The 27734-nt window shown below is 52.9% G+C and overlaps 1 protein-coding gene across 13 annotated transcripts; it reads left to right on the top strand.

Moving 5' to 3' along the window:
• The first annotated feature begins 6 nt into the window (after positions 1-6).
• On the top strand, positions 7-27551 carry LOC106010073 (uncharacterized). 13 transcript variants are annotated; one of them, XM_087194250.1, is made up of 5 exons: positions 12116-13821; positions 14446-14596; positions 14867-14945; positions 16086-16563; positions 17213-25969. In XM_087194250.1, the coding sequence occupies exons 1-5, from the start codon at positions 13807-13809 to the stop codon at positions 17303-17305; spliced, it is 816 nt and encodes a 271-aa protein (XP_087050376.1). In that variant the 5' UTR covers positions 12116-13806; the 3' UTR covers positions 17306-25969. The 13 variants fall into 13 exon arrangements, 2 of the variants coding, with proteins under 2 accessions (XP_087050376.1, XP_087050377.1); XR_015444487.1 differs by lacking the exons at positions 12116-13821; positions 14446-14596 and adding an exon at positions 11782-12107; XM_087194251.1 differs by lacking the exon at positions 14446-14596.
• Positions 27552-27734: the final 183 nt, after the last annotated feature.

Below are 27734 nucleotides of genomic sequence, written 5' to 3' on the forward strand. Positions count from 1 at the left end.
CCAAAAACACCAGCAGCCAGGTGTCACCGCCTGTCCAGGCGGGTGATAGCTGGGAGAGTCTTCTCTGGACAGAATGAGCTCACCCCCATTCTCCACTCTGAGGAAAAGACTCCCCAAAATGTTATTAGAGGATTCTCAGTCAAAGAGCCTTGGTACTGTGGCACACACCAAACTATAAGCCTGCCTTTCTCTCAAGCAGAAAAAAACATTTAAAAGAAGAAGGAGAAGGAGGAGAAGGAGAAAGAGAAGAACATATAAATTAGTAACTTTGGGAAAAAATGATACAAAAATAGATTTCTAAGAAAAAGAAACAATAGAAAAGAAAGCTCTTTAGAACCTAAAATACAACTAACACAGAAAGTCTCAATAGGAGATATCCAGCACATTTGGCTAGAAAAAAAGAAGATTCACACCAGAACACACTAGTATCAAATTTTAGAACCAAAGGATTTAAAAAAAAAAAAATCTAGAAAGCTCCAGAAAGACACTCAATAGACACAGGAATGGAAACTGGAAGGGCATCAAAGTTCTCACCAGAAACCCTGAACGGAATACCATGGAGAAATAGAAATGCCTTCAGGATCTGGAGGTAAATGATTTTATACCAAACAATCAGCCAAAGGTGAAGGGAAAATAAAAACACTTTCAGACAGGCAAGAGTCAAAACTCAGAATCATGAAAGAAGAAGCCACAGCCTCTGGATTAGGGACCCCAGCCCAAGAAAAGGGCAAAGGGGGTCTCAGAGCAGACCGGAGAGGAGGAAACCAGACCGAGCCCACCTGGACAGAAGGGGGGACCGGGCGAGAAGAGCCCGTAGAGGGAGTGGCCTGTGTGAATAATGACAGACATTGCCAGACCTCTGGCAGATCCTGCAAAGAGACCGGGACAAATCGCAGTAAGTAGAGAAAGCTAACAAATAAGAAGGGGGCGGAGATCATTTATTTTGGGGGAAAACTGAGAGGTGGCATTTAGATGAAATCCAGACTAAAGAGCAGAAAACAGCAGCTGCTGAGTCACAAGGCCGCTTCTCAGGAGCAGCACAGAGGGGGGCGGTGCTGGCTGCTGAGTTTCTCGGTGCCTCTGAGCCTCTGTGATTCTTTCTCCCCGTGCTGGGGGCAGAACCCAGGGTCTCACTCATGTTAAGCACGGACTCTACAGCTCAGCCGCACCCCACAGTGGCCCTTTAGGTTTTTTGGCCAGAAGTGTGTGTCCTTTTAGTAAAATAGGCACGAATTTTTACCCAAAACTGTGCACAGGCTCTAGGGTTAAGAGGGCCTGGGTTCAGCAGCAAGCCTGGGCCAGGCCACCAACTTGCTGAACAACAATTTCCTTATCTGCTTTGCTCCACTGGGCTGAGGATTAAACATAATTTTTCTGAAAAGGGGCTGTCATGGGATAAGTGCTTAATAAACTACAGCTATGATGGTTTTTAAGAAATTTTTGAGGAATTCTGTGGTAAAGAATCAAAGCAAACTCCACCGTACTAGGTTTGTGGGGAGTTAAGAAAGCCTGATTTAAAAAAAGAAAGACAGAGAGGGAAAGCCTGGTTAAAAGCCGCCTTTTAAGGGAAACGTGGATAAATACACTGTGGAGTATTATTCAGCCGTAAAAAAAGAATGACCTTTTTTTCACCTGCAGGAGAATGGATAGACCTGAGGGCCACCATGTTGAGTGAAATAAGTCAGACTTAGAAAGACAAATGTCACATGTTCTTCCTAATATGTGGAATCTAAAACAGATGACAAAAAAGTAGAAGAGGGGCCGGGGATTTAGCTCAGTGGTTCCACTGCCTGACTTGCAAGTGCAAAGACCCGAGTTCGACCTCTGGTACCAAAAAAACCCCAACCAAACAAAAAAGAAAGTAGAAGTGAAACTTACTAGACAAGGGGGAGGGGTGTAAGGGCAGGCAATGGGGGAATGAATATGATCAAAATAATTATACACATTGAACCCCCCAAAATGTGAAACTAGGGGTGAAGGTGGGGCAGGGAAAATAGGAGAAATGATTAAAGTGTGTTATGTGCCTGGGCAAATTTGCTAACATGAAATTCATTTATCTGTGTAGCCAACATGCACTGACTTTAAAATGTAAGGGAAAAAGCCACCTGGTACTTGTCAGTAAGCTCTCCAGCTGTTGCTCAGCTGCAGGTGTTCTGCAGTCCCCCAGCCCATTCCCTCAACATCTGGGTTATCAGTGGTGGCACTGGTGGCTTTACCAGAAGGGGGTGTGGGACAGTGGCTTTTCACATAAAGGCCTCATTCATCCCCAAATGCAAGCCTGTGGCTCTTCCCTCTGACACAAGCTCCCTCTGGGAGGGGCCTGAGCCACTCGGAGAAGCAGTGTGCCTCCCCGCCAAAATAAGGTAGAGGGATGATCAAAATATACTGTGAATCCTTAAATTAAAACATGTATTACAGTAAAAGACACATGGCCACAAATGGCCCTCAAAATCCTCATCCCCCTTCAAACATCATCCTGTCTTTCTTGCCACTTTCTGAAGTAGTTCTAGAAGTCCTCTTTGTTGAAAGGACAACCTATCTATTTAAATAACTGTATATGCAGTGTTATACAAAAAAAATATGGTGAATGCTGCTGCCAAGTACCATCCAACAGAAAGGCAGCTCATGAAAACATGATGCTGTGTCCTCATCCACCTTAGTCACAGCGTCTGGCACTGTGTGGCTTCTGGCTCTTCCCTAAAGTCAAAATGGCCATTGTGTTAGTTACTTTTCTCTCATTGCTGAGACCAAATACCTGAGCTCAAAGTTAAAGGGGAAAGGTTTATTTGGCTTACAGTTCATGGAGGTTTCAGTCCATAATCAGCTGGCTCCAAGGCAGGGATGGCAAACAGGCATCGCAGAGGAGAAACAACATGGCACACACAAGGTAGCAAAGGTAACAGGGACCTTAACAGCACCTTCTTGCCCCTTTTGTCTTATTCAGACCACTTAGGGCGGGCAGCACTGACGCCCTTAATCCTAGTGCCCTGGGCCCTAGCCCCACCATGAGCCAATCAGACGCTGTAGATTCAGCCACCTCCGAGAAAGCATGAAGCTTTGGGGGACATCTAGACGCAGCCCTAACGAGTAAGAAAGGTAAATGCTTTGGATCCATTCAGAACATGCCAGCACAGCACTCAAGAAAGAGGACTTGCAGAACCACTTCAGAAAGTGACAAGAAGGATGGGATAAGCATGTTTGAAGCGAGGGAAAGTATTCTGAGGGAGATTAAGGGCAAGATGTTTTCTTTTACTGTAATAAGTTTTTAAACTTAAACATTCACCATATTTTTCAATCACACCTTGTACATGGTTATTAAACAGCTCTATTGCATAGGAAAATCCAGAGAGACAGGTGCCCTGAAGAGTTAGAATGCTAGCCACATTTCCCTCTGGTCAGTTGGACTGGGATGATTCCATTCCCTTTGTATGGCTCTAATTATGTAGCGAACTGGGTTCCCTTTGTAACTCGGATTAACAACAGCAGTAGAATGCAGTGCAGAGTCCCTGAGGGGGAGTGGGTAAGGTGTGCAGGAAGTGTCCAGGGCCCCCAAGGGGAACAAATGACCTTGGCCTGAGAGATCCAGTGGCAGCAGGGATCTTGTCACGCGTCCACCAGCCAGGAGTCTTAGGACGGGGCAGGGAGCAGGCAGGCAGGCAGAATAACGAAGTCAGTGAGTGCCTGAGTAACGCTGCCCACTGACACCATCTGTGAGTGTATACGTCATCTCCCTTAATCCTCAGGACCGTGAGATTGTCCCCATTGGACAGACAAGAAACTGGAGTGCAGAGAAGTTAAGCACTTGCCAAGGAAAGGAAGGCTGGAACTTAAATCCACTCACTACATGGTCAGGGTCGTAGCACAGCGAGAGGTGTGTGTGTGTGTGTGTGTGTCTGGAGATTGAACCCAGGGTCTTCTCCCTGAGCTACATTCCCAGACTTCTTTTTATTTTTTATTTTGAGTCAGGGTCTCACTAAGTTGCTGAATTGCTCAGGCTGGGCTGGAACTTGCAATCTTCCTGCTTCAGCTTCCCCAGAGGCCCGGGATTACAGGCATGCACCACCACGCCCAGCTGGAAAGCTATCTTTTATTTCTGGAGGTTTTCAAAGTCACCATTACCTTATTGGCTCCCTTCTCTCTGCTTGCTACCTGGATACACAGAGAACAGAATGAAGTCACTGCCGTGGACTGAGAGGCCGGTCACAGCAGCCGGGAATGTGGACACCACAAATCTCTACGGAGCACGCCGTGCAGGGGCTTCCACAGCCCATGTCGGTGTGGTTCTCACAAACTCCGTGTCGGGTGCACATCGACACTTGGCCTTCCGGTGTCTGTCGTGTCTCCCTTCCCGGTCTGTCATACTCTAAGTTTGTGAGAGCAGGGAGCTTGCAGACCTCCTGTCACCAGCACCCAGGACTTTGTCCCCTGTCTCACTGGTTGGGGAACACCAATGACCTGGCCCATTTGTCAGTAAAGGAAATCAGACTGGGAGAATTAAGCAACTTGCCCAAGGTCCCGCAGCAGAGAAGTCTTGGTGCTGGGGCTCCAGGTTAGATTGTGACCCCAGGAACCTTGGGGAGAGCCCTCTTTCAAGGCACACGTGTCACTCGTGGCCACCTGGGAGCTGTGGCCATGGTCAAGCTGTGGGGGCGGTGGGGCAGGGTGGGCCAGCTGGGCCACAAGAGGACAGACCACTTAGGAGGCCAGAGTCTCTGGCAGTAGAGCATAGGGCAGCAGCCATGGGCGTGGACTGTGGGCCAGGTACCCCACAGTTCTGGCCCTGTGTAGTAACCACACGACCCTGGGCAAGTGAGTCTTGCTGAGCCTCAGTTTCTCATTTGTAAAATGGGGGCAATAGCTCATGGCTGTCATAAGAACGAACTGAATACTTTTTGAGTACGTGGAGTGGCAACTGGTGATAATGGCTGTTGTGGAGGAGGCTAATAAACAGCACCAAGTGGGTAAATATTTACAGGATGGCATGTCCCTGCATGAGACCAGCCACCTGTGCTGTGCCAGTCACAGAGTGAGTACGTGTGTGCCAGGCCAGGGCCGCCATGAGCCAGGTGCCTGCAGTAGACCTTGGTGGGCCAAGGACACCCCCAAATGCCAAATTATGGTCTTGCTCATAATTTTTAGGCTGGAAGCAGTGATGCTTTCTCTGTTGGTGTCACCAGGGCCCTCTCAGGGGCTGCTGTGAGCAGGGAGGACTGCTGGGAGTGCCTGGTGGGAGGCAGGGCTCTGGACTTCAGCACTGGTACCACCTCGAGCTGATCATTCCTTGCAGCAGGTGAAGCACTTATCCCATAGGAGCCATGTAGACTTGCTCTCACTGTCTCATGAAGTCGAAGAATGAAATCACAGACAAAAGGAGGGAGTTAGGAGAGTGTCTATGGGAAATAAGAAGGAAAAACCTCCTGACATACAGGAGGGGACTCCTTTCCTTCTGAGGTGCTTTCCATTTTGGTTTCACATAGATAAGCAGAACACAGAAACTTGTTTTAAACATGTGGCTTTGTGAGTTTACAATAACCAGTTGGACTTTAGGCTTTGTAATGTAGAGTCTAAAGAAAATCAGTAACTCATCTGGTCTAAGTTCAAAGGAAGCCAGCTACCCTGAATTTCTAAGTTCCTTCAAGTCCAGCCCAGAGGCATGGAGGAGTTGCCAACTAACTTAAGAAGCTTCTTCCTGGAGGAAGGCTCATCTGCCCATCCTCATCCTAACTTTCTATCCTTTCTCCTGTGTTTCCTCTTGTATTTTTAAGCTAACTGCCTGCATGGCTTTAATTGGCTCTTAACTTCGTGTATGTGCTATTTTCTTTGAATCCAGCTGACTGTATTTTGGGTCCCGCCCCTTTTCCATGGGGAGGAATGTCCTGTGACTCATGAGATGTTTAGTTCCATCCTGGCCCCTCTCTGCCCCCTACTATCTCCAGCCAGTGTCAAATGTTCCCTGGGGACGAGATCATCCTCTGGTTGAGGACACCTGGGCCCCAGAAGAACTCTGCTCCTGTGGTCTCCTCTTCCTGTGGATTGGCCTGGACTCCCCAGAGGACACATGATTGCTGATGTCCCATTGGCCAAGGCAATGGGCTCAACTCAGACCCGGTGTGGGTGAGGACCACACAAGGCTGTGGATGCAGGAAGGTGTATTGCCAGGAGCCATTGTGTAAGAATCTACCTCGGCCACCAGTCCACCATGACAGTCAGCTCTGCCAATGGACACAGCTCCAGGGGAGAGGCTGTGTGCCCTGAAGCTGCTCTCTCTCTCTCTCTCTCTTTCTGGGACCTCATCCAGATGACAAGGATGTGGTCCCCAGGCCAGGTGGCTCAGAGCTGGGCATCCCAGATTGTTAAGAAGGAGATGGCTGATCCCACAGGGCCAATAGGTGTCACTCTGGGGCGGGGGAGCTCTCCTTGGTCCCAGTGCAATCCAAACCAGGGCCACCTGGCCCTCCTGAGGGCTCCTTCCCAGACTGGGAAATCTGGGGTTTTGGAGTATGAACAGGATAAAATACATTACAGCCCCCAAACTTCTCAAGAGCTTCTCCTCACTCTGTTAGGAAAGATGGGGTGCTCAAGCCTTCAAATTGGAGGGGCGTGAGGTGCTTACACCTTTTTTTTTTGTTACTGGGGATCGAACTCGGGTCCTTGTGCTTGCAGGGCAGATGGTGGATCCACTGAGCTAAATCCCCAGCCTGGTGCTTACACCTTTTGAAGTTCAGTGACCAGCACAGGTGTCCCTGGCTGGGGAGAGGGATCCTGTCGTTCAGGAGCTGGGCTGAGAGAACCCCCTCTTTGAACAGAGCTTCCAAGTCACCTGGGGGTGACATTTTTCTGGCAAACAAGGAAAAAAGTGAAGAACCACATGGGGAGCTACTATGTAGGGCAGCCCTGGGGGTGCCCACCCCCATTTTTCCTGTGGCTCCACAGGCTGGATCTCAGCAGACACCAGGAATGAGGGCATTTCGAGGCAGGGGAAAGGGAAACAGGTTTAGCTCCATACATTCCCACAAGATCCTGAGAAGAAAAGGACATCCATCCCTGCTGGGTTCAGATAATCTTAGAGATACAGCAAGAATTGGAAAAACTGCAGATAAGGCACCCACTGTAGATTGCAAGGCACCAAACAAGGTCCCCTGCTCCTATCCGCCGAGACCACCCCATCGCAGTCCTCAGAACTGTGATCTTGCTCTGATAGAACACGTCTTCGCCCTCAGTTCCAAACTTAGTGTTTACCTTCGCATTTCATGGGCCCAGCCAGAAAGAAAGATGCTGTCTTCCCTAGTCCCCTCAGTTTCTGCTTCCTTGGAATTTTGTCTCCAGGCCTTTGTTCCAGCAGCTTCCCCTTCTTAAATGCTGCCTCTCCTGCTTCCGTATGTATAATTCTCCCTCTGTGGCAAAGTGCAGCCACATGCTGTAACCTCTGCCCATCTGAATTCCTGTCATTCCCAATCTGTGACACGGCTCTATCTCATAATCCTAGCCCGGTGCTGGGGAGAGGCGCCCAGAACTAGTAGGAGGTGGTCCCCGCCCTTGAGGGCCTTTCTGAGGCCTCTAATGGGAGACAGACGAGTACAGCCGAGTACAGCCGGGGACCCAGCAATAGAGAAAAGCCTGCAGAACGGGCTCCTAAGGAGAGGAAATGGCTCTGGAGGATGCAGGGAAGCAGGGGGCCTCGCAGGGGAGGGACAGGGAGCCGGGCCAGGGCAGGTCCCAGCAGGTGGCCAGAGGACCCATCTGGCCAGGGTGGAGGTTGATGCTGTGCTTTGGTCGCACCTGAAGGCTCTGATGTGCTTCCCTGTGCCTCCCCAGACCAGTTTCTGGCTCGGGACAATGTCCTGGCCCACGGTGAGGGTCAGGGGCCCACATGCAGCAGGGACACCAGCTGAGAGCCTGCCCTGGCAGAGCCTCCCCACCGTGTTGCGGGTCCTGCTAGGATACATGAGAGGCGGGGGGTCCACAAAAGGAGCCCAGGCCTGGCCTCCACTCTCTCAGAGCCCTCTGCAGCCAGGTGCCTCTGTCTGGGCCTCAGTTTCTCCAATGTTGAGTGAAGTGACTTCTAAGGATAAGGGAGCCTGTGACCCACGGGCTGCAGAGGCAGGAGACTGTGTGTGTACAAACCTCAGCTTTCTCTGCAACTCTGGATAAGCACACCAACAAAGGCTCCTTGGCTGTCAAAGAAAACAATACTGCGATTCACAATCAGAACCTTAAGTCGGGTCCAAAGAACTCAGAGCCCAGACCCTGGAGTCCCACTACGGCAAGGGAAAGAGGACAGAAGTGTCCCTTAGCGACCACATCCCTGCTTTTGGGGAAGCACACTCAGGACCATGGGCTGGATTCTTTCCCCTTGGGTTCCGGTCCCGGGAGAGACTCCCCACAGCAGAGAGCCCGGCAGCAAGGAGCCCCGCCTGGGACAGCTGCTCCAGGCCTTCTGCTGGGCCACCCCCTGGGGGCAGCTTCAGGGACAGCCCTGGTCCCCGCACCCCAAGGAAGGGCTGGGAAAGGGGCTGCTCAAGAAGGACGCAGCTCCACTCTGTGTCTGAGGAGCACAGGGCTCAGGTGGGGGCCCTGGGGCTCCTCGGAGGGCCCAGCAGAGCCCCCTCTGCCCCTCTGGCCCCTGCATCTGAGACAGGGCAGCCTGGAGCCACTTCCGGCTCTCTTCCCCAACCTGCAGCCATCCGCAGCCAGGCCCTTGCCCTACCAGGGCTCTGCAGGAGGCACGGGCTCTCTCAGGGGCCCTCCCAGGGCCCAGCTGGCTGGGAGTGGAAGGTCAGTGGTCCCTCCATGGCTTTCAGCCTCCCAGATCCCCTCCAGCTCCCAGGCAGGGCTGGGCAGAGCCCTGGCCCGTCACCAGCGCTCACTCCACTTCAGCCACGTGGCCTCAGGGACTCCAGGCGAGCCACACCTCGGGTGCCCTCAGCCTGGGACACTTCTTAATAACACTGCATCCCTGTTGCCCATCCTTTTTACTTTCTTTCCCTTTGGGGGGTGAGGCTGTGCTGGAGAGGGAACCCAAGGCCTTGAGCTTGCTAGGCAAACACTCAGCCCTTCTCCACTTTGAGACAAGGTCTTGATAAGTTTCCCAGGTTAGCCTGGAACTCGCCATCCTCCTGCCTCAGCCTCCTGACCAGCAGGGATTGCAGGTGGGCCCCACCATGCCCAGTTTTTCTTCTTACTTTCTTTTTCTCTATGACACCTCTCTCTGTCAAACATGCTCTTTTTATTATCTTGTTGTGTGTTCCTCTAACTGGAATGCAAGCTCCCTGAGAGTAGAGACTTTAACCCGGCCCGTAGTAGGTGCTCAGTAAGTATCTGCTAAGAGGCGGAGTGAGCAGGGTGCTGGGCTCTGCTCCGTGTGGATCCGCCCGCGTGCGCCATTGCGCTTAGCATGGCAAGATGGGCCCTCGAGTCCAGCTGCTGCCTCCTGGAGGGATGCTGAGGACAGAGCCTGCCCTCTGTCCCCTGCCACCCACAGCCAGCAGTCACTGCATCCTGACAGCACTTTCCAGTCTCCTGAGATGTAAATTTAGACCCCGGAAGCCACAGGGAAAGGCGGAAGGTGGGGAAGGGGTATTTTGGGCCTCGCCGGTCCCTAAGAGCCCACGTCCACAGACGAGGCCATCAGCGTGGCCAAATATAGGCGCGAAATCAGGAAGCGAGTGTGGTGCATGGAGTCACCCTCTCCGGGGGTGGCTGAGTGAGCTATTGTGACACATGAGGTTTCCAGCCACAGTGACAGATCCTGAGGAAACTGGCCCTGCGGAGGCACTGGAAGCTGCATCCCTAGGCTCAGGGGCTCAGGAGGCATCTGAGCAATGAGAAGCACCCAAGTGCACCCGGTGCCTGACCAAAGCTTTCACGGTGACAATCTCCATGTTCTCTCTCTCTCTTCTTCTTCTTTTTTTTTTTGTTCTTAAAATCTTTTATAAATTTTTTGTTGTTCTTCTTAAAATCTTTTATAAATTTTTTTTTCTGTTCTTAAAATCTTTTATTCCATATTCTCTCTTGACTGGGTCTTGGAAGAGGGATTCTGAGCTGAGGGCTGGAGCCCCTGCATCCCTGTTGGGCTCCCTGACCTCAGAGGTCTTTGGTTACCAGGAACTGCCTCAGGCCTCAGGCCAGGCCTGGTGAGCATGGGGCATTTCCCACAGAGTGGGGATTCCATCCTCAGGTGCGATCTCACTTTGTGCCACACCTCTATGATGGGGGAGGGACTTTTATTATCACCCTCATTTTATAGCTGGAGACACTGAGGCAGTGAGGGGAGAAGCCTCACACCTCATCATTTGAGGGCAGCGTCAAACAGGGACCTTGCTGCAGTGTCAGGAGGCCAGGCAGTCCAAGCCACCTGTGCCCTCTGTGTAGTCAGCAAGTGTGTGCCGAGTGCGTGCCTGGTGCAAGCACTTCCGGGCTCTGAGACGCTGGGAGTCATTTTTGAGACAGGGTCTTGTTGTATAGTTCTGGCTGGCAGTGGCAGTGATCCTCCTGCCTCAGCCTCCCAAGTGCTGGGATTACAGGTGTGCACTACCACGGCTGGCTTCAGATTTGTGTTTGTAAATAGCTCATTTTGTGGTGCTTTGTTAGGGAAGCCCCAGCGAGCTCACACAGGGACAGAGAATGTTGGTGGGTTGCTTTAGCTAAGAGATCAGGGAAGGTCTGTATGAGCAGGGAGCTCTGGACCAAGAGCTGAACACTGGCAAAGGCGGCAGGCTTTGGGGAGCTACTGGGGCCCAGGCAGAGTGGGAAACAAGCCTGGCCTCTCTGCAGATGAGAGGGAGGGTCCGGGGCTGCAGCCCGGCACCGAGTAAACCTCTTTTCCTCATAAATCACCCAGCCTCGGGTGATCTGTTAGAGTGACAGGAAACAGATGGAGATCACTTGGAGAGGCCTCCTGGAGAGACCTGCCTGGGGGCAAGAGGGACAGCGAGGAGCCCTGGATTTGGGTCGAATGCTTTTTCACAGTGAGATCATGAAGAGATTCAAGCAGGGGCTCTTCTCTAAGAGCCAGCGTCCATGAGAATAGGTTTCCAAGATGCGGCTGGAAGAAAGATTAAGAAGATTGTCCCTGTCCTAGAACTCAGAGCCTGAGGGAGACAAGCCTGAGAATGAAGGGAGGTCCAGTCTGGGAGTCATCCGGGGTCACACAGAGACGCGGCCACCCCTTCCCCTTCGTCTTCTGTCCTCTGAGATGATTCTCCTCTCACTCCCCCGTCACCTTCGTGTTTCAGAGAACGAGGCAGGCGTCCTTCTGTCTGGGACGGGCAGGCACTCCGCCGGCACCGAGGTCTGAGTGGGGCCTTTCTCTCTGCGGTCATGGTCATCGGCCACCTGACGAAGCTGGTGTCTGCCACGTCTGTCCACTGTGAGGTCCCTCACATGGGTCATCACATCCTGCTTCATTCTTTCTCTTTTTAAATTTCAAAACAAGCTTAACTTGGGTTGAGGACTCCAAAAATACGAAGGCGATGTTATCCGAAGTCTACGTCCCCAGAGCCAGCCGCAGTGTCGGGGTCCAGTGCCTTGGACTTCCCAGAGGAACCCGCACTCTCAGGGCCACAGGCCTCTCACAGCTGCTCAAAGCGGGGTTTGGGAAGGTAGAGACCCCTTTATTGACTTAGGGGTTCATTCCCAAAAGAATTTAATGTGCTCTGTACCCCATCCCTATAAAAAATCAAGCAGAAAACTGGAGGAGACGTTTTTGAGGTTGAGAACCTTTTGTTGGGGACCCCAGGGCGGGCAAGGCAGGGGGTGGGAGGGTTGGGCAGGGAGCAGGCGGATCGCCCCAAGCCAGGGGTGCCTGGAGCCTCGTGCTTCACGCAGACTTGGAGACCCAGCCAGGCCCGCGCAGCCGCCACGGACAGCGCCCCCTCTGGCAGGGGCTGGGACTGCACGCAGAGCCGCCGGGGTGGAATTCTAACAGAAGGAGCTGAACGAACCGAGGAGACAGACACCTACCCGCTCTGACTCCCAGCTTCCACAGTTGAGCCCCCACGTCATCAAACCTGCCCGTGAGGGTGAGGGCGTGTGTAGACATCCGGGTACTAGCAAGCGCTGAACAAACACAGCACTCTGACTTCATTCGTTACGGCTCTTTTTGTCTGGTAAGTAAGGGTATCATTCACTGAAATCTAGGCTATACACAGGAAAATCAGTTATCTTGTGTTTTTGGACACCTAAATGCTTACCATCCGGACATATTTTAAGCAAGTGTTTTGGGCGAACATGTTTCTTAAATCACTATGCCCAGCCCTGGATTCTCAGCAGCTGTTGAACGGAGTTTATTATTAACATTGTCCGCTCTGCTGTCCTAGAAGGCAACAGCGGCCCTGGAGGTCACTGGAAATGAGGGGCTGTGGCTGCCCAGCTGTGTGGTCCCAAGTGCTTTGTTTAGGGCAGCAGGGTCCTGGCCATGTCTTGTCCTGAGTGACACCATCTTGGGTACAAGTGCTAAGTAAGGTTCATGGTCTTGGCTAAATTTCCCAGGCAGGACTTGAACTTGAAATCCTCCTGCATCAGCCTCTCTCTGTGCTGGGATTATAGGTGGACACCACCACACCACCTTGGAAATTTTTATTCGCACAAATAAATCATTTACAGCCTGTGCCTTGTTTACTCATACAAACAAGAGGCTGAGTCAGTCTGTTTTAACACTTGTACCCCACATGGAGTCACAGAGACAAGATGCAGGGGAAGCTGGTGCTGTACACAATATGATTGCGAATCTTTTCTCCCCTTGCTATTTCCTCTCCAGCAGGATTTCAGTGTGAATTTTCCCTGCTCTCTTGGGCCTTCCTTCCTCTACAACTTTCCAGTTATCACTCTGTCTGCTCTGAGGATGGAAGCCAGATAGAAACGATTCTCAGCCCAAAAAGGAACTCAAGGGACTGTCAGGATTTCTTAAGCACCTACCACATGCAGGGCTGTTTTGCAAGTATGATTTTACTTCCACAACAGCCCTGTGAGTTGGGAATTTTGATCTCCATTTTACAAATGGGTAGACTGAGGCTCAGAGAGTGTGAACAACTCACTTGAGGTCACACAAGTGCCAGCAACTTCCTGTGGAGCACCAAGCAGGCCCCATCCTGGGAGGCCTGATTCTGCTCAGTAAGCTTGCTCTGGATTTTTCCTGAGACTAAAACCTTGAGGAGATAAACTGTCCCATGAATGGTGAATTTCATGGTGACAGGACAGTTTCTGTTTGTGTTTGGGTTCTCTGGGCAGAAACCCTGAGCTCAGAGGGGAACCCCACCCACGACATCAGAGCCCTCGGGCTGGGTCATATGACCTCAGTTGGCCCTGTGACCGAGCATTTCTCTTGGTGACATCATCTCCACTCAGACTGCCCAGGTATTTCATGGCCTCTTGGGACCAGCAGGAAGTTGCATCATCTCCCATGCATGACTCTTAATTTGTTTGTCTTTGTTTAATTGTCAACCTGCACTGGGGGCCAGAGACAAAATCAGACAGCCAGGCAGCAAACATTTCCTACAGGGAGCTGCCTTGGCTGGGCCCTGGACTTCCCCAGCTCTGCCGGCCCGAGACCCTGATGTCTTGGGACAGACCTCAGCTTCCGAAGCTCTCTAGATCCGCCTCGATGGCCCCAGCTACTGAGTCCCAGGCCTGTGTGTGCTCCTGTCTCCGCTCACAGCTCACTGTGTCCGGCCTGCCCAGCACCAGGGCTGCCTGAGGGAAGAAGAGACCAAGGCTGGCAGGGGGACCTCCCCGGGGATCCAGAGCTGACTTCATTGGCTCCCTCGCCCACCCGCATGGCGCCCTTTGTCACCGGGAAGCCGAGTCTTGATGTACAAGGAACAGGTCCCTCACCTCTTGGTCCTTCATTCTTTGTGCCCTGATGAAATTCAGTCAAGACACACAGGCCGCTGTGCAGAAGTACAGGTCAAATTCATTGTAAAGAAGATACAGAGTCGAAGGCCGGCAGTTCGGGCACGTTTTTATGCACTGAAAAGCTAGCTATTCCTAGGGCTCAGGAAACTAGAGGAATTATGATGCTTATCAGCAGTGTACTTAAAAGTTACTTGGGAATTGGAGAATGTCTTCCTGTCCTTTTTAGATGGCAGTGTTTCCTCAAGGGCTTTGATCCTGTGAGGAGCTTAGGAAAGAAATTCAAGAAAGCTAAGTTTACCATTTACACCAGGGCCCAGCCCAGGGCAGGTGGTCTTTGGAGAACATTTCCTTTCCTGTATCACTGGGCTGTGGGGTCTGGCAGTCAGGAATGCGCTGTGCCTTGTCCTGGAGTTAGACAGCCAGGTGTCAGGACTGCTCCTGTGACTTTAAGCTGTCACTGTGCTCTGAGGGTCGCTTTGGGTCTGCGACCTAACAGAGGATGACAAATGTGCTGTGTACCAAAGTCTCTGTTTCTTCCTTAACTAGCAGTGTGTGCTGTTTTGGGGTCTCACCCCCACCCCTCTGGTCCCTCAGGTCTGCTGTCATCTCACATCTGCCTGCCCAGTGCCCCTCTGCCAGGAGATGGAGGTGGACCCACTGTCCTGGGTGCAGAGGAGGCACTCAAGCACAGAGTGTCCGGAATCAAAGAATTGCCTGCAGAGAACCCAGATTGCAGCTCCCCTAGGTGCCCTGGGCTCCTCAGCTCCTAGCTCTGGGGCAGGGTCGGAGACAGCACGCTCTCCTGGGAGGCTCCTGAGGCTGGCTCAGGGACCCTGAGGACCTCTGCTGGAATCCACAGTCCCCCCAAGGGGCCAGAGGCACTCTGCACTGGAGATGCACAATGGGGGGAAATTTCCACCTTGGAAATACAAATGCTACAAACTAGGGAGAGATCTGGAGAGAAATGTCAGTAAGAATTTTCTGTGCCTTCATTTTTGGTTTGTTTTTTTCACAGGGTCTTGCTATGCATTCCAGGCTGGCCTTGAATTCATGGCATTCCTCCTGCCTCAGCCTCCCCAGCGCTGGGAATACAGGTGTGTATCACCCTGTCCAGCTCTAAAAAATGCTTTTAATGGAGAGGCCATGAAGCTAAGATGGCCCCAGCCTTTCAGCTCCTCAGAGTCAGACAGCACCCAGATGTAAACAATCAAAACCAGAGGTGGAAGCAATCGGAAACCACCAAGCCACCTCTACTCGGGGACTGTCCACAGATCAGACCCAGTAAGGCAAAGTTCCACTCAGGAGCTCATGCAGGGTTTTCTCTCTTCTGCTCCCTAGCTTGGCTGCTATAGCCCAGCCCTGGACCTCTTCTGATTCTGGGTGCTGCCTGATACCTGAATCATTCTGCCCTCAAATTAACTCTGTTGAGTTTATTTTGTCTAAAGTATGTTGCTGTTGTTGTTAATACCTTATCTGTAAACTGGAAACAACTACACGAACTTCACCCAGTCCACAAGAATTAAATGAAAAATCACAACTGAATCACTTAGCAAAGTACCCAGCAGAGAGTTAATGCTCACAAATACTGTTAGTACAAATCTTTGTTCTGTATAACGGCCCAGCATGCCATACCGGGCTTTGTTCTGTATAACTGCCCAGGATGCCATACCGGGCTCAACAGTTTGGGGGGTGCTTATTCCACAGTCCTCTCTGCTGGATCCAAGTTCTAAGGTTCTCTGGTTGCCCTCTCCTGCCCCAGGTTCTCACCACCCAAGCTCCCTTGGGCCCAAGTTGAACCAACTTCCTGCTCCTTGCAGCCCAAGTCCCCTTACCCACTGACACCCCCGCCCCCAGCCCCGGCACCAGGCAGGGAAGGAAGGACCCAGCTCCTGTGCAGTCGCCCCGCTTGCTTGCTGTGGCCTTGAGCAGTGCTCTGGAAGTCTCTTCTTCACCTCCTCATGGAGAGCGGGGCAGGTTGCACATACGCGCACTCCCAACACTCCGGGAGGCTGAGGCCGGAGGATCGAAGCCAAGTCCCCTTCTTGTGAATCTGCCCCATCCCAGGAGTAGAAATGAGTCTCTCCAGCAGCAGCTGTTCCATACCTGAGCATCATTCCCTTCCCTTCGAGGATCCCCCAGGATGGTGCCTGTGGGGGTCTCCTCCGCCCCTTCCCTCATGCTGACCTGAGGCCATTCCCCCAGCACCACCTTCTCTCTGGCTTCTCTCTACACAGCCAACCCCTGGCCGCCCTCGGGCACCCCGTGGGTGTCACTTTGTCCAGGACAGCTCTCGGTGCCATGGCAGCACTGCACTGGCACCAGGGGCTGGGCTGGGAGTCGGGTGCAGAGGGGAGAGAGGAGGTCCCGGATCTGCCAGAGCACAGTGCAGAAGCCAAGGTGACAGAGGAAGAGGAGCCCCAGGTACTGCACACGCTCAGGGAGCCCAGCCTAAGCCCAGGAGGCCCTGGAACTGGCACGTGGGGGTCACGGGTGCCTGGCCTGGAGCAAGGCCCCGTGTGGCCTCCTGTAAAGGAAGCTGTCACAGAGGAGCAGTCTGCAGGGTCCCTGGCAGTCAGCTGGCAGCAGCAAATCTCCAAAGCCAGCGCCAACTCAGCTGGCGGTGCAGGCCCAGCCTGGGGGAGGAGGGGTCACAGGACCTGGTGGCGGGCAGACAGCACCAGCCCTGGCTCTCCGAGGAGGCGGCAGAGAAAGGTGAGGGCCTCCCTCCTTGGCCCTCAGGGTGCAGCGGGGCGGGGGGGGGCGGTGCAGGGTTTCTGCAGCACCTGGGGTCCCTCGCTGCGGCCAGCACAGGGCCAGCACAGGGCCAGTACAGGTGTAGAGGGCATCCCGGCCGGCCCAGGTGCTGGGGGACAGGGACAGGAAGCTGTGTCCTATGGAGGGCCCATGGGTGCCAGCCATGCTGGGGGTGGGCTGGGGCCTTTTGGGGAGGTCCCTGGGGGCTCACACGCAGGCAGAGAGGTCAGCAGCCAGGTCCGAATGGGACAGGGCCCAGCATGGAAGAGGAGGCATTTGGAGCCCATGGGGAGGGCTGAGTTGGGATCACACCTGTTCAATCCTCGGGGAGGCCGGGCGTGGACGTCAAGCTGCCCTGTGGATCATTCTGGGAGGTATCAGGTTCTGAGAGGTCGCGTTGCTCCCCATCAGCATATGTAACTGTTCCTTGTCAGTTAATTTACATCACCCCACTGAGCCCTGTCCCCTCCCAGAGCCCCCTCTGGTGGTGTCCCTTGTTGGAATTTGGCTGAGACCAGAAAGACCGGGGGCGGAGGCTGCATGCTTGGCCTCCTGGGAGCTTGCTGAACATGGGAACCAGTGGCCGAGTCCTCCTTGTTCCCCACAGTGCCCAGGACGGGATCCGTGCAGGCTCGAGGTGAACACGCAACAGGCCACTCAGCATCTCCCACGTTTCTTTGCAGTGGGAATTCGGGCTTGACAGCACCGGCCCAGACTTCCTGGTTTAGAGATCAGTCAGTTCCGGCAGCGACAGGGCTCCAGGTGCCTGTTTCCCTAAAGTGCTCCAAATGGATGAGACGTGTGGGACTCTGCGTGAAGGGGCAGGAAAGGGCTGTTTACATCCACACCTGCTCGGCCCACCTGCCCTACAGACTCACGCTATCAAATGTTTTCTAGTTGCTATGACAATCAAATCACAGAGCCAGTATTTGTTATTGTTCCAGAGGGAAAAAAAGGAAGGACGGTACTGTGAGGCCCAAGTTCATGTGTCAGTGGGCAGCTGAGTCACCCTGCCATGGTCTGCCGAGTCCCAGAGCCATTTTCCTAGGGTCTGAGACTCACACCTGCCACCCCTCTTCCCCAAGAGGATGGTCCCCTGTCCGAGTCTTTCAACAAGCCCAGGTGGCAGACACCCCGGCCTGAGGACCACCAGCAGCCTGCAGGTGGGCAGCGAAGTCACCCATGAGGACTCTGCCCTGCCCCATGGAGTGGCAACTACCAGGCACTGCTGAGACCTCTTTCCTGAGTATCTTTAGTTACACTGCTGCAACTGCCTCCAGGTCCTGAATCCATTCAAAACATTTACCTTCCACGGTCATTTTGACCTTGGGGAAAGACAGACTTTGCAGGGTGCCAGATGCAGTGGCTAAGTGAGGGGAGGCACACCCTAATTGCCTTTCTGTCGGAGGGCACTCATCAGCAGTTTTCACATCTCATGAAGACGCTTAGGAAAGAGGACTCTAGAACTGCTCCAGAAAGTGGCCAGAACAGTGGGCTGAGTGTGTTCAAGGGGAATTAATGGCAGTGTATCTTTTCCCATGATACATTTTTGAAATTGAAACCTCCACCATGTACCTTGATCACCTTGTATTTCATAGATGGTTTCTAGAGTTGCCTAGCACTCGGCTGGCTCTGCGAGGGCCAAGCCACTTGAGTTCTCCAAGCCTCTGCCTCCTTGTGCACAACAGAGGGGAAGTAACACCACCTCAACAGATTGCTCTGGGGAAGAAAGGCAAAAGCGCCAATCAAGTGTTTACATGGTACCTAGTTGCTATGGTTTATATCTAGATGTCCACAAGAGCACATAGGCGAGGCTTTTGGAAGTTGATTGTATCATGGGTCTTATAGCTGACTTGCTGTTGGAGGAGGGGCCTGGACAGAAGAGGCGGCTCCCTGTGTGTGCCCAGGAAAGGTTCTACCTCCCTCCGGCTCCTTGCTCAACACCCTCTGCTTCCTGGATACCTTGATTCGAGCAGCTGTTCCCCTGCCAGGGCCCTCTTCCATGCTGTCCTGCCTTGGAGCCAACGGACTACAGACTGAAACCTCTACAAACATAAGCCAAAATAAACCTCTGCTCCCACTAGTTGTAGGTGTTGGATATGAGAAAGTACTGAAGACACTAGCACGGTGCAAAGCACTCAGTACATCAATACATGCCCACTGAGGTGGTGGCTGATTGGCGGGACCCTGGGCAAAGGCCTCTGGACGGCTGGAAGGTGAGGCAGAGGGAGCTCCTGCTCCCCCAGATACACACGGGGCAGGCAGGGGAGGCTGTGCCAAACGCAGCTGTCCCGGGCTTAGTCTGCTTTCTGTTGCTATCACAAAATACCTGAGACCAGGTAATTTATAAAGAATGGAAGTTTATTTGGCTCACAGTTCTGGAGGCTGGAAAGTCCAGAAGCACAGCACTAGGGTCTCCCCAGAGTCCAGTGAGGGCCTCTTACTGCATACAACACGTGGTGAGGCAGAGCAGCCTCGAGTGGCGTTTCTCTTCCTCTTCTTACAAAGCCACTCATGCACTGTGGGCTCCTTCTTCTCCTGGTGGCAGCTAATATAATCCTCCAAACACCTTAACATATGGATTTGAGGACTAAGTTTCCAACACACGAGCTCAGCCATGGTGACCCCCTTCCACCTCCACAAACTTGACCTGAGAGGCTTCCATGGCTCAGACCCGGAAGGGAAGCAGACAAGAGATCCAGCAGTGAGCAGGGCGGGAGGACAAGGAGAGGCTTTGAGGCCCTCTGGGAGGATCCTGAAGCGGTGCCTAGGACACCCAGGTGTGGGGCAGGTGCCTCGGGCTCCTAGTTACCCCTCACACCAGGGCTGTGCCAGGGGCACCTTCTGAGGACAGCTGGCTTTCTGGGTCGACTTCCCTGGAGAAAGGGTGTGGATGGGCGTGGCTCGGGCCGAGGGGCTAAGCCAGATCGCTGGGGTTTATGCCCAGGGTGTGGTGTGAGCCATTCATGACTGGGAGGCTTCTAACCATTTCTAGACCTACACGTGGAAAGCCAGCCCCGGGAAAGGCCTGACCGCCATGGGAGCCCTGGGGAATCTGACCTTCCCTGAGGGGAGCCGCATAAGGCACCGGCCACCCACACTGGACCTACGCTGAGCCATGACCAGGAGCTGCCCTGCTGGCCTGTGCTCAGGCAGAGCTTTCCACATGCACAACAAGACCAGCAGTGGGTCTCAGAATCTGTTAGTGAGTGAGGTGCAAGTTCTTTAAACACCAGCTAGAGCAGAACTGGTATCAGCCTGCCTCGCAGGGGTGAGGGTATAATTCATGAGTTTTTGTATGTCTGTATATGGTAATCAAAATATACAATGTTTAAGTTTTTTAAAAAATTATTACAGTAAGACACATTGCTATTAACCCGCCTCAAAATCTTCCCCTCACTTTGAACACACTCATCCCACCATGCTCATCACTTTCTGAAGCAGTTCTGCAAGTTCTCTTTCGTGGGTGTCTTAACAAGTTGTGTTAAAAAATACAGTGACTGCTGCTGCCTAATGCCATTCAAAGGAAAGGCAGGATTGGAAACATCGCAGTGTGTCCTCATCCATTTTATTCACCAGATCTGGCACCTGGTGACTTCTGACTCTTCCCCAGAAAGTGACTAGGAAAGGCAAACATTTTGAATCAATCCAGGACATGGAGGCAGCCACAACAGCACAGCTACAAAGCTTGGGAAAGAGGACTTCAGCGGTGTTTCCCAGGTGGAAAACAGCCAGTGTTTAATGTGTGCACGCGATGCAATAGAAGCTGTGCCCTGGAGACCTGGGTCTGACACTGAAGTTCCGGCCAGATGGTTCTGACCACCCTGGCCCAAAGAAGGCTGGGGGCAGTGCCAGTGCCGCAGGGAGCTCACCGCGTCCCGTGGATCTGCTCCTGGCAGGACTGAGTGGTGCCCTGCACGACACCAGACAGCCCGTGTCTGCAAGGCATGTGGGCCGAAGGTCAAAGGCGAGAGGAAGGAGGTGGACAGCGTGTGGGAGAGAGGAACAAAGGGCCTGCGGTCACCGACACCCACACAGGGCAGTTGCCTCAGCTCCTTGAGGACAAAGGGCAGAGTTCTATTTCTGAGCCCCTGTAGGCGCGGGAGAAAACAAGGTTCTTGTTTTCCACATGCTTGTGGTCGGCTCGCCAGTCCGTGGACTGCACGCTGCCCATGAGACCGGCTCCAGCCTCATGTCCAAGGCCCACGTGGTCACATGCTGGACACTTCCTGCACCAGCATGACCAGGCTCGAAGGCTGTGTCCCAATGCGGGTGGCTGTGGTCCACTTAACCTCTCACATCCCCCTCAGGTGGCCTCATCTGTGGCTAGGCATGGAAGGACCACAGAGCTCCCTGAAAGCCAGGCCCGGTTCTCAGAGGAGAGACCCTCCTGGAAAAGACAGAGTGTCCGCTGCCCAGGCAGCAGAGAAATCTCATTCTGCCTTGCTGCTTCCTCAGGCAACAAAACACACCCTGCCCTCCATGCCCTGGTGCCTCCTGGGTTACTCATCTCTCCCCAGGGCTGAGCTGTTTACTTGGTGGTTAATAAAGCAGACAGTACTTTGCCCTTTAACGTTCCTCTGCCTTCAGAATCTCCTGGTCTCTCTGCCATGCTCCGGTCACTGGTCGGGGCTGAGAAGGCGGCTCTTCCACCCCAGCCAGAGACCTTGGACTGGACCACCCTGCTAGGTCCTAAAGTCCCAAGGAAATGCCTCACTCTTTTCCTTTTTACTTTATTTTTTTACTGGGAGACAAGTTCTGGCTAAGTTGCTTAGTTGCCCAGGCTGGGTCCGAACTTGTGATTCTTCTGCCTCACTCACCCTTTCAAGTGACCTAGCAGAAAGCAGCTGCTTTTCTACTGAATCCGTATGGAACAAGACACTCTTACCATGCGAGGGAAAGGAAAGAAGAAAGTCCCAGAGAACTGGAGCGTTCGGTTGCATCAGTTTTGACTGGAGATCTACTGAAACCAGAGCATCAGGGTCAGTTTCCGGTTAGTGCCACTGCTGCTGGCCTGGTTAGCATCGCTGACCACTCTTCACAGCCTGACCAAGATCCTGCAGTGTCCCCTCCCTCCCTGCACCCTGCACCCCAATAAATGCACAGAGACCCCTGGAGAGCAGGTGCTTGGGCTCGTTCCCCTCATTAGTCCCCATTTTCTGCAACGAGCCTGGGCCACATTCAGCTCTAAAATAGGCACGGGGGGGGGGGCAAGAATTAATCAAGCTTTCATTACAGCTAAGTTTCTCAGTATGGAGAAAGGGGAAGGAAGAGCAAGCTACTGCTTCGCAAAACTGTCATTCTTTCAGCAGTGAAAATCTTTACTCCAAGAAAATCTGACTGTAGCCCCAAAATGAAAGCAACATACTCTGGGAAGATTGCCAGAGTTAAGCGAATAAAAATGTAAAGGAAAGAAGGAAAGAAGAGTTTCCCTGTTCACAGGACACGGACCACAAATGTGTGGGGTTTTCACGCCAATCAATTTCCCCGCTCTCTGGGGACCCCAGCCTGGTGCGAGAGAGTGAGGACACACGGCTTCAAAACAGGGCCAAGAGTCCAGTGATCAGTGGCAGTTGGTAGCAGCACCAACAGGGCATCCTAGCCAGATGGAGATGGCCTGGTTCCCAGCTGCCCGGCCTCCCTCGGTGTCCCCTGCCCATTCTCCTGAGCCTGGTCTGCCAGGAGACCATCGGTTCTGCGGACCATCAGTAGCTTCTCCCATCTGCTTGCTTTAGCTGGAGTTGACCAGAGAGACCCAGCCATTTGCAGCAAGAGCACTCTCAGGCCAAATCCGCAGGTTGTCAACCTCACCTGGAGTTCACTGCCCCCAAACTGCGCTGCTCTTACATAAAACTTAGAGGCAGAGCCGGGGATTTAGCTCAGTGGTTTTGCCACCTGCCGCGCAGGTGCAAGGACCTGAGTTCGATCCCCAGTACCAAAAAGAAAAAACAAACAAAACTTAGAGGCAGCTCTTGTCTCGGACTGCGCTTCTACGTCCCAATGGACCACACCAAAATGGAGTCACTCGTGCCAAGCAGAACATAATCAAGCTGAAATAATAAGAAAGCAGGAAAATCCCCGATACCAAACAGATTTTCCTAAAAACAGAGGTGTCATAGCAACCAGTCTGATAGAGCTGATCAAACTGCTCTGGCATCACAAGGAAGGTGCCTCTGCTTTAACCCTTACAGGAAGTAATGTGATACACAGTGGCTCTGCTGAATTACCCTGTTCGCTTATTACTTCCCCAGCTGCCTTGATCCGCCTGTCCAAGAGACAGCCCTCTGCTCCCAGGTGTCCCAAACTTGTGCTGTTTTCTGAAGAATACAGATACCAGGCAGGTGCTTCTTCCTGGGACACAGACTTGGGTGCTGTTCCCATCACAGTAAGTGCTGCACCCAAGAATGTGAGCAGAAGTGATGAGTGTCCCTGCTGAGGGCCTGGAATGAAAGAGGACCAGTGACACCTCAGAAGGCAGATGGTCCATCACCCAGGTTCGAAAAGGAAGACAGTGCAGGGGAGAGTCCCAGACCAAGCCAAGGTGACTATAATGTGTGTTTCCTCAGGCCACTGAGGCGCTGGGCCTGTTTGTTACTGCAGCACAGCCCATTGGATGGTGGCTGATGCCTGGCACTATCCAAACGTGGGGGGGGCGGCCCTGAGCTGACTCCCCAAGTCCTACTCACACACTGGTGATTTTGACGCCCTAGAAGGTTTAGGAAGTCCTGTTGGTCCACATGAATCCTGAGGACTAGCTCCAAACAGCCTGGAGATGGAGCCTGTAGCGGGTTAAATGGTGACCCGCAGGAAGATATGCCCGCTTCTTGGTCCTTGGAACATGAGGAGGTCACAACTTCTGAGGGAAAAAAATATCTTTGTTGATGTAATGAATTAAGGATCTTGAAATGAGGAAATGGGCATGGACCACCCAAATGGGCCCCTAATCCAACGACAGGTATTCTTGCAAGAGTGAAGGGGTTGGAGCCTCATACACGGACATAGAAAGTCACATCAGACAGAGGCAGGGACTGCAGGGACAGAGCCACAAGCCGAGGACACTGCCACCCCCAGCAGCCGGAAGAGGAAGGAACCCGCTCTGTCCTAGAGCCTCTTCGGTAAGTGCAGCCCTGCACATCTTGATTACAGACTTCCGGCTTCTGCAAGTGTAGGAGAATAAATGTAGGGTGTTTTAAGCCACTAAGTCTGGCGACTTGTTACAGCAGGAAGCCCATGCACCTCACAGAGTTCCAGGGTCCATGGGGTGAAGGTGGGAGCCACGCTGACCGCCCGGCAGAGGAGGGGCTCAGCAGCTGGAGGATCCACAAGCAAGTGGGGGCCACTTCAGAGAGCCAGGAGGACCTGACGCCGGCCTATGGGCGCTGATTTGTGTCTATGGAGGCAATTTGGAATTTTTTTGTTTTGCCCTATTTTGCAACCAGGGCATTTTCTTTGTCCAGCTAGCATTCTGTCTGCACAAACGTCAAGAGGAAGGACGGTCAGCTCTGCGCTCAAGGCCACGCTCCTCGGCCCTCCCATCCTATCCCCAGCCACTCCGGATTCTGCCACGGCTTTGAGCGTGAAGTTGCAGCGCTGCTTAATAAACAAGGGAAACTCAGAATGAGAAGTGTGGGGTTCACAGGGAAATAAGGAGCCTCCGAAAGTTCTTGAGGAAGTGTGGACCTGGGAGGAAGAAAGTGATGGAATAATGGCTCGGGAAGACGGTCAGACCAGCTCTGCACAGGGAGCGAGGAGGGAATGGGGAGGCCAGGAGACGCACAGTGGGGCTGTGCACTGTTTCGGGGAGGTGGCAACTTCTAGGTGGGAGCGTAGGTCACCGCGGCCAGACGCTCCTCTGCGCGCCACTGCCCTCTGGTGGCCGGGCTCGGGATGGCCGCTCAGAGCACGTGGGTGTCCTGGAAGAACCGGGCTCGGCGGTCGCAGGGACCCCAAAGCGGACAGTAACTCAGAAAGAGCTGCGACAGACAGACAGCCCGGGAGGGGGCGTCACGCTGAGCTTCGGGGAAGCCACGGCAGAGGCAGCGGGCCGAATCTCTCCTTTCTTTGTAATGTGGTACTGGAGATTGAAACGCAGACCTCCGCACTGAGCTACACCCCCAGCACTCCCTCCCCTTTCTGAGATAGGGTCTCCCAGAGTTATCCAGGCTAGGCTTGAACTGTATGATCCTCCTGCCTCAGCCTTCCAGGTGACAGCTGGGATGACAGCCGTGAGCCGCTGTGGGTCTTAATATTCATTTACTGAGCATTATTCAGCCTGAAGACCTCTTTGACTTCAGGGGGGAGTTTTGAATCCCTTTGCTCTCTGCGGTTCAGGCATCTCCATCACCAGGCAGTGAGGGGCTCAGGGACTTATCACTCAGCACCTTGTCTACCACCCAACTGCTGGTCCCCAGCAGCTTGCTTGCTTGCTTGCTTGCTTGCTTGCTTGCTTTTCTCTCTTCTTTTTCTTTTTCCTTTTTGGTACTGAGGATCAGGACCTTGTGCTTGCAAGGCAGGCAGCAGAACCACTGAGCTAAATCCCCAGCCCCAGCATCCCTCTTTCTTGCTGAGCATCCACGGCTGCTTTATTGTTCAGGCCATGGCCCTAAGAACTACTGTTACATTCCCACTTGACAGATGAAGATTTTGATCATAGAAAAGTGGATTTTGCCCAAGGCAGGCTGCCCCCCCCCCCCCAGTCTCTAATCCTGTGTCTCATTCTAGCCGTCAGTATTGTGACACTTAACCTTGACTGTGTCAACTCCATTGGTTTGGGAGCTGCCCAGGGGCTCCCTTCTGGGTGTGTCTGGGTGGGTCGTAGAGTTGTGGCCTTGGGGTCTATGTCTGGTCCTTTGCCCCTTCCTCTTCGGCCCGTTTCCCACCTCTGCTTCTGGCTGTCACGTACTAAGCACCTTTGCACTGCCATGCCCTTCCGCCATGACATTCCTGCCTTGGAGCCAGCTGACCATGGACTGAATCCCCAGAACCATGAACCAATTCAAACCTCTCCTTTGACTGTGGGTGTTGGGTATGGTGTCCCAGCCATGGGAAAGCTGACTAATACAAGGATGGTCAGTGAAACTCATGTTCTGTGAACTGTGAGTTATTGCATACCAGTGGGTTATGAGAACAATTCAGCGCCTCTCGACCACATTTAATTTGACTTAAATTGAATAAAATACAAAATGTCAGGCGTATGTCATGTAGTAAGATTAAGAATTGTTTGAAATTTTTCTGACAGCTTCTCTTCTGGTTGTGTGTATGTGTCCATACGTACTCACTTACACTATAAAATCTATTTCTCACTATGGATCCAGCCCCAAAAGTTAAAAAGCCACATATCTCAAAGTTTTCCCCATCTGGTTTCACGGTGCTTGTATATGGCAGTTTTACAGCTTTCCTATTTCACTCAAAGGAATATGAAGAGAGTGTCAGTTCCACCAGTCTACACCCTGAGACAAGCAGAGCAGCTGAGGCCATGCAGGATCTAAAGACCAGACGAGACCAAGATGTCACTGAGCCACCCGGATCTGGAGCCAGATGACCCACTCCCCTTGTGCTTGGAGCGACAGAGTCCCAGAACCTGGGCAGGAGCAGGCCCAGATCTGGGCAGTGGCCAGCAGCTCGATGAACCCAAACCCGGCAGGTGCCACCTTGGAGGCTACTGGGAAACATCCCAGCAGGTTACGAGTGTGGTGGCCGCACGCTGGCTAGATGCCCTTTCTCTTCATAGTTTCCTATATTGACTGGAATTTTACATTGTAACCAGACAAAACAATCACATTATTTTTCCAGCGGTGTCGTGGGGGTCACTGGTGACACATGTGCACCCCTACCTTCACCTGTGCTTTTTCTGCCGATGACTTTACAAGCCCGACTTCTGTCCTGTCCGCCCAGCTCCCTCGCTGGCAATCAAAGCTGCTCTCCGGTCCTTTGAGGGTTTCCAGCACTTTGCACGCAGCTCTTGGCAGAAGACGCAGGGTCACATGGCGGGTGACTGGTATTTATTTTCTGACTCATGGGACGGAAAGAAGCACTTCACACAGGCAAGGCACAGGCCCTCTGTTGCCAGTTGGGGTAACCTCTCAGCCTGGGAGGTGACTCATCCGGGGAGGCCTGGCCTGCTCCTGCTCAGGTGCTGCTCCTGCTCCCAGGGGACACTGGCTTCCCAGGGAGAGGCGGGGCTCTCCGACATGGGGCCAGGAGCCCACCTGCCTGGCTCCAGGGGTGGTATTGTAAATAGGTAAGTTAATTAGATATCATGTAGGCAGTTCAAAAGGGCCCCCCTCAAGGCGCCAGCCCTCCAGGAGCCAACACAGGGAGAAGCCAACATGGAGAACAATTGAGGCACATTCACTGCTTAGCATTATAAGAAGAGGAGGCATTACTTCCCCTAGAGATCCATAGCAGTGATTGATATTCTAAATGGGACATGCCTTGTATGTGACTTGCTCCCCGATTTTACCCCCATTTCATCAATACTACCTGGGTGACTGTACTTGTGATCTTATTGGTTGGTCATGGTATTGTCCTACCTCATGTCCACCTTGTCAATTTCCATTGGGTCTCATAGTTCTGTCCCACTTTGTACCCTCCTCACCATGTAGCTTTGCTGTATAAAACACCTTTGAAAAGTGGGGTGGGCAGGCAACCCACTTTCTGGTCCTCCTCCTGTCTCTCTTAGAAGCTTTCTTTCTCCCAATAAATTTTTCCTACTCTTAACCTCCCTTGTTTCTAGAATTCATTCTTCCATTTTAGAGAACACGAACTCATGTCTCAGATATCTAGCAGGTTTGGGAGTTGCACCTCTTCCCCCTGTATCAATGGGGGCTGCCACGGGGGGCAAAGAGGTTTGTGAAGAGGCCAGCTGGTGGCAAAGGTGAGCAGGGTGGACGATCCAGGTTGGGAGAATTGGGGGAAGAAACAAGGCAGACCGGAAGTGGGGGAAGCAGGCCGACGAGGATCTGGGGCCCTTACTTCACCCCACCTTCTAACAAGCGGTCACTCGCTCACTCGGTCCTCGTGGAAGCCGGGCGCGGTCTAAGGCCCCGACTTCCAGCAGCCCCAAGACATGGTCAGTAAACCCACTTGCAGATGAGGAAATTCTGCTCAGAAATGTAAAGTGACTTGCC

The sequence above is a fragment of the Heterocephalus glaber genome, unplaced genomic scaffold, assembly GCF_053883595.1.
Source record: "Heterocephalus glaber isolate CG9 unplaced genomic scaffold, H.glaber_assembly_v1.0 deba00001600, whole genome shotgun sequence".
Classification (NCBI taxonomy): domain Eukaryota; kingdom Metazoa; phylum Chordata; class Mammalia; order Rodentia; family Bathyergidae; genus Heterocephalus; species Heterocephalus glaber.

Bases quoted from the DNA above. Each gene is read 5' to 3' on its own strand.
- LOC106010073 (XM_087194250.1), top strand. The intron at 14,946-16,085 runs GTGTGTATCACC...CTCTCTACACAG, and splicing joins CCCCAGCGCTGGGAATACAG to CCAACCCCTGGCCGCCCTCG. The intron at 16,564-17,212 runs GTGAGGGCCTCC...TGTTCCCCACAG, and splicing joins CGAGGAGGCGGCAGAGAAAG to TGCCCAGGACGGGATCCGTG.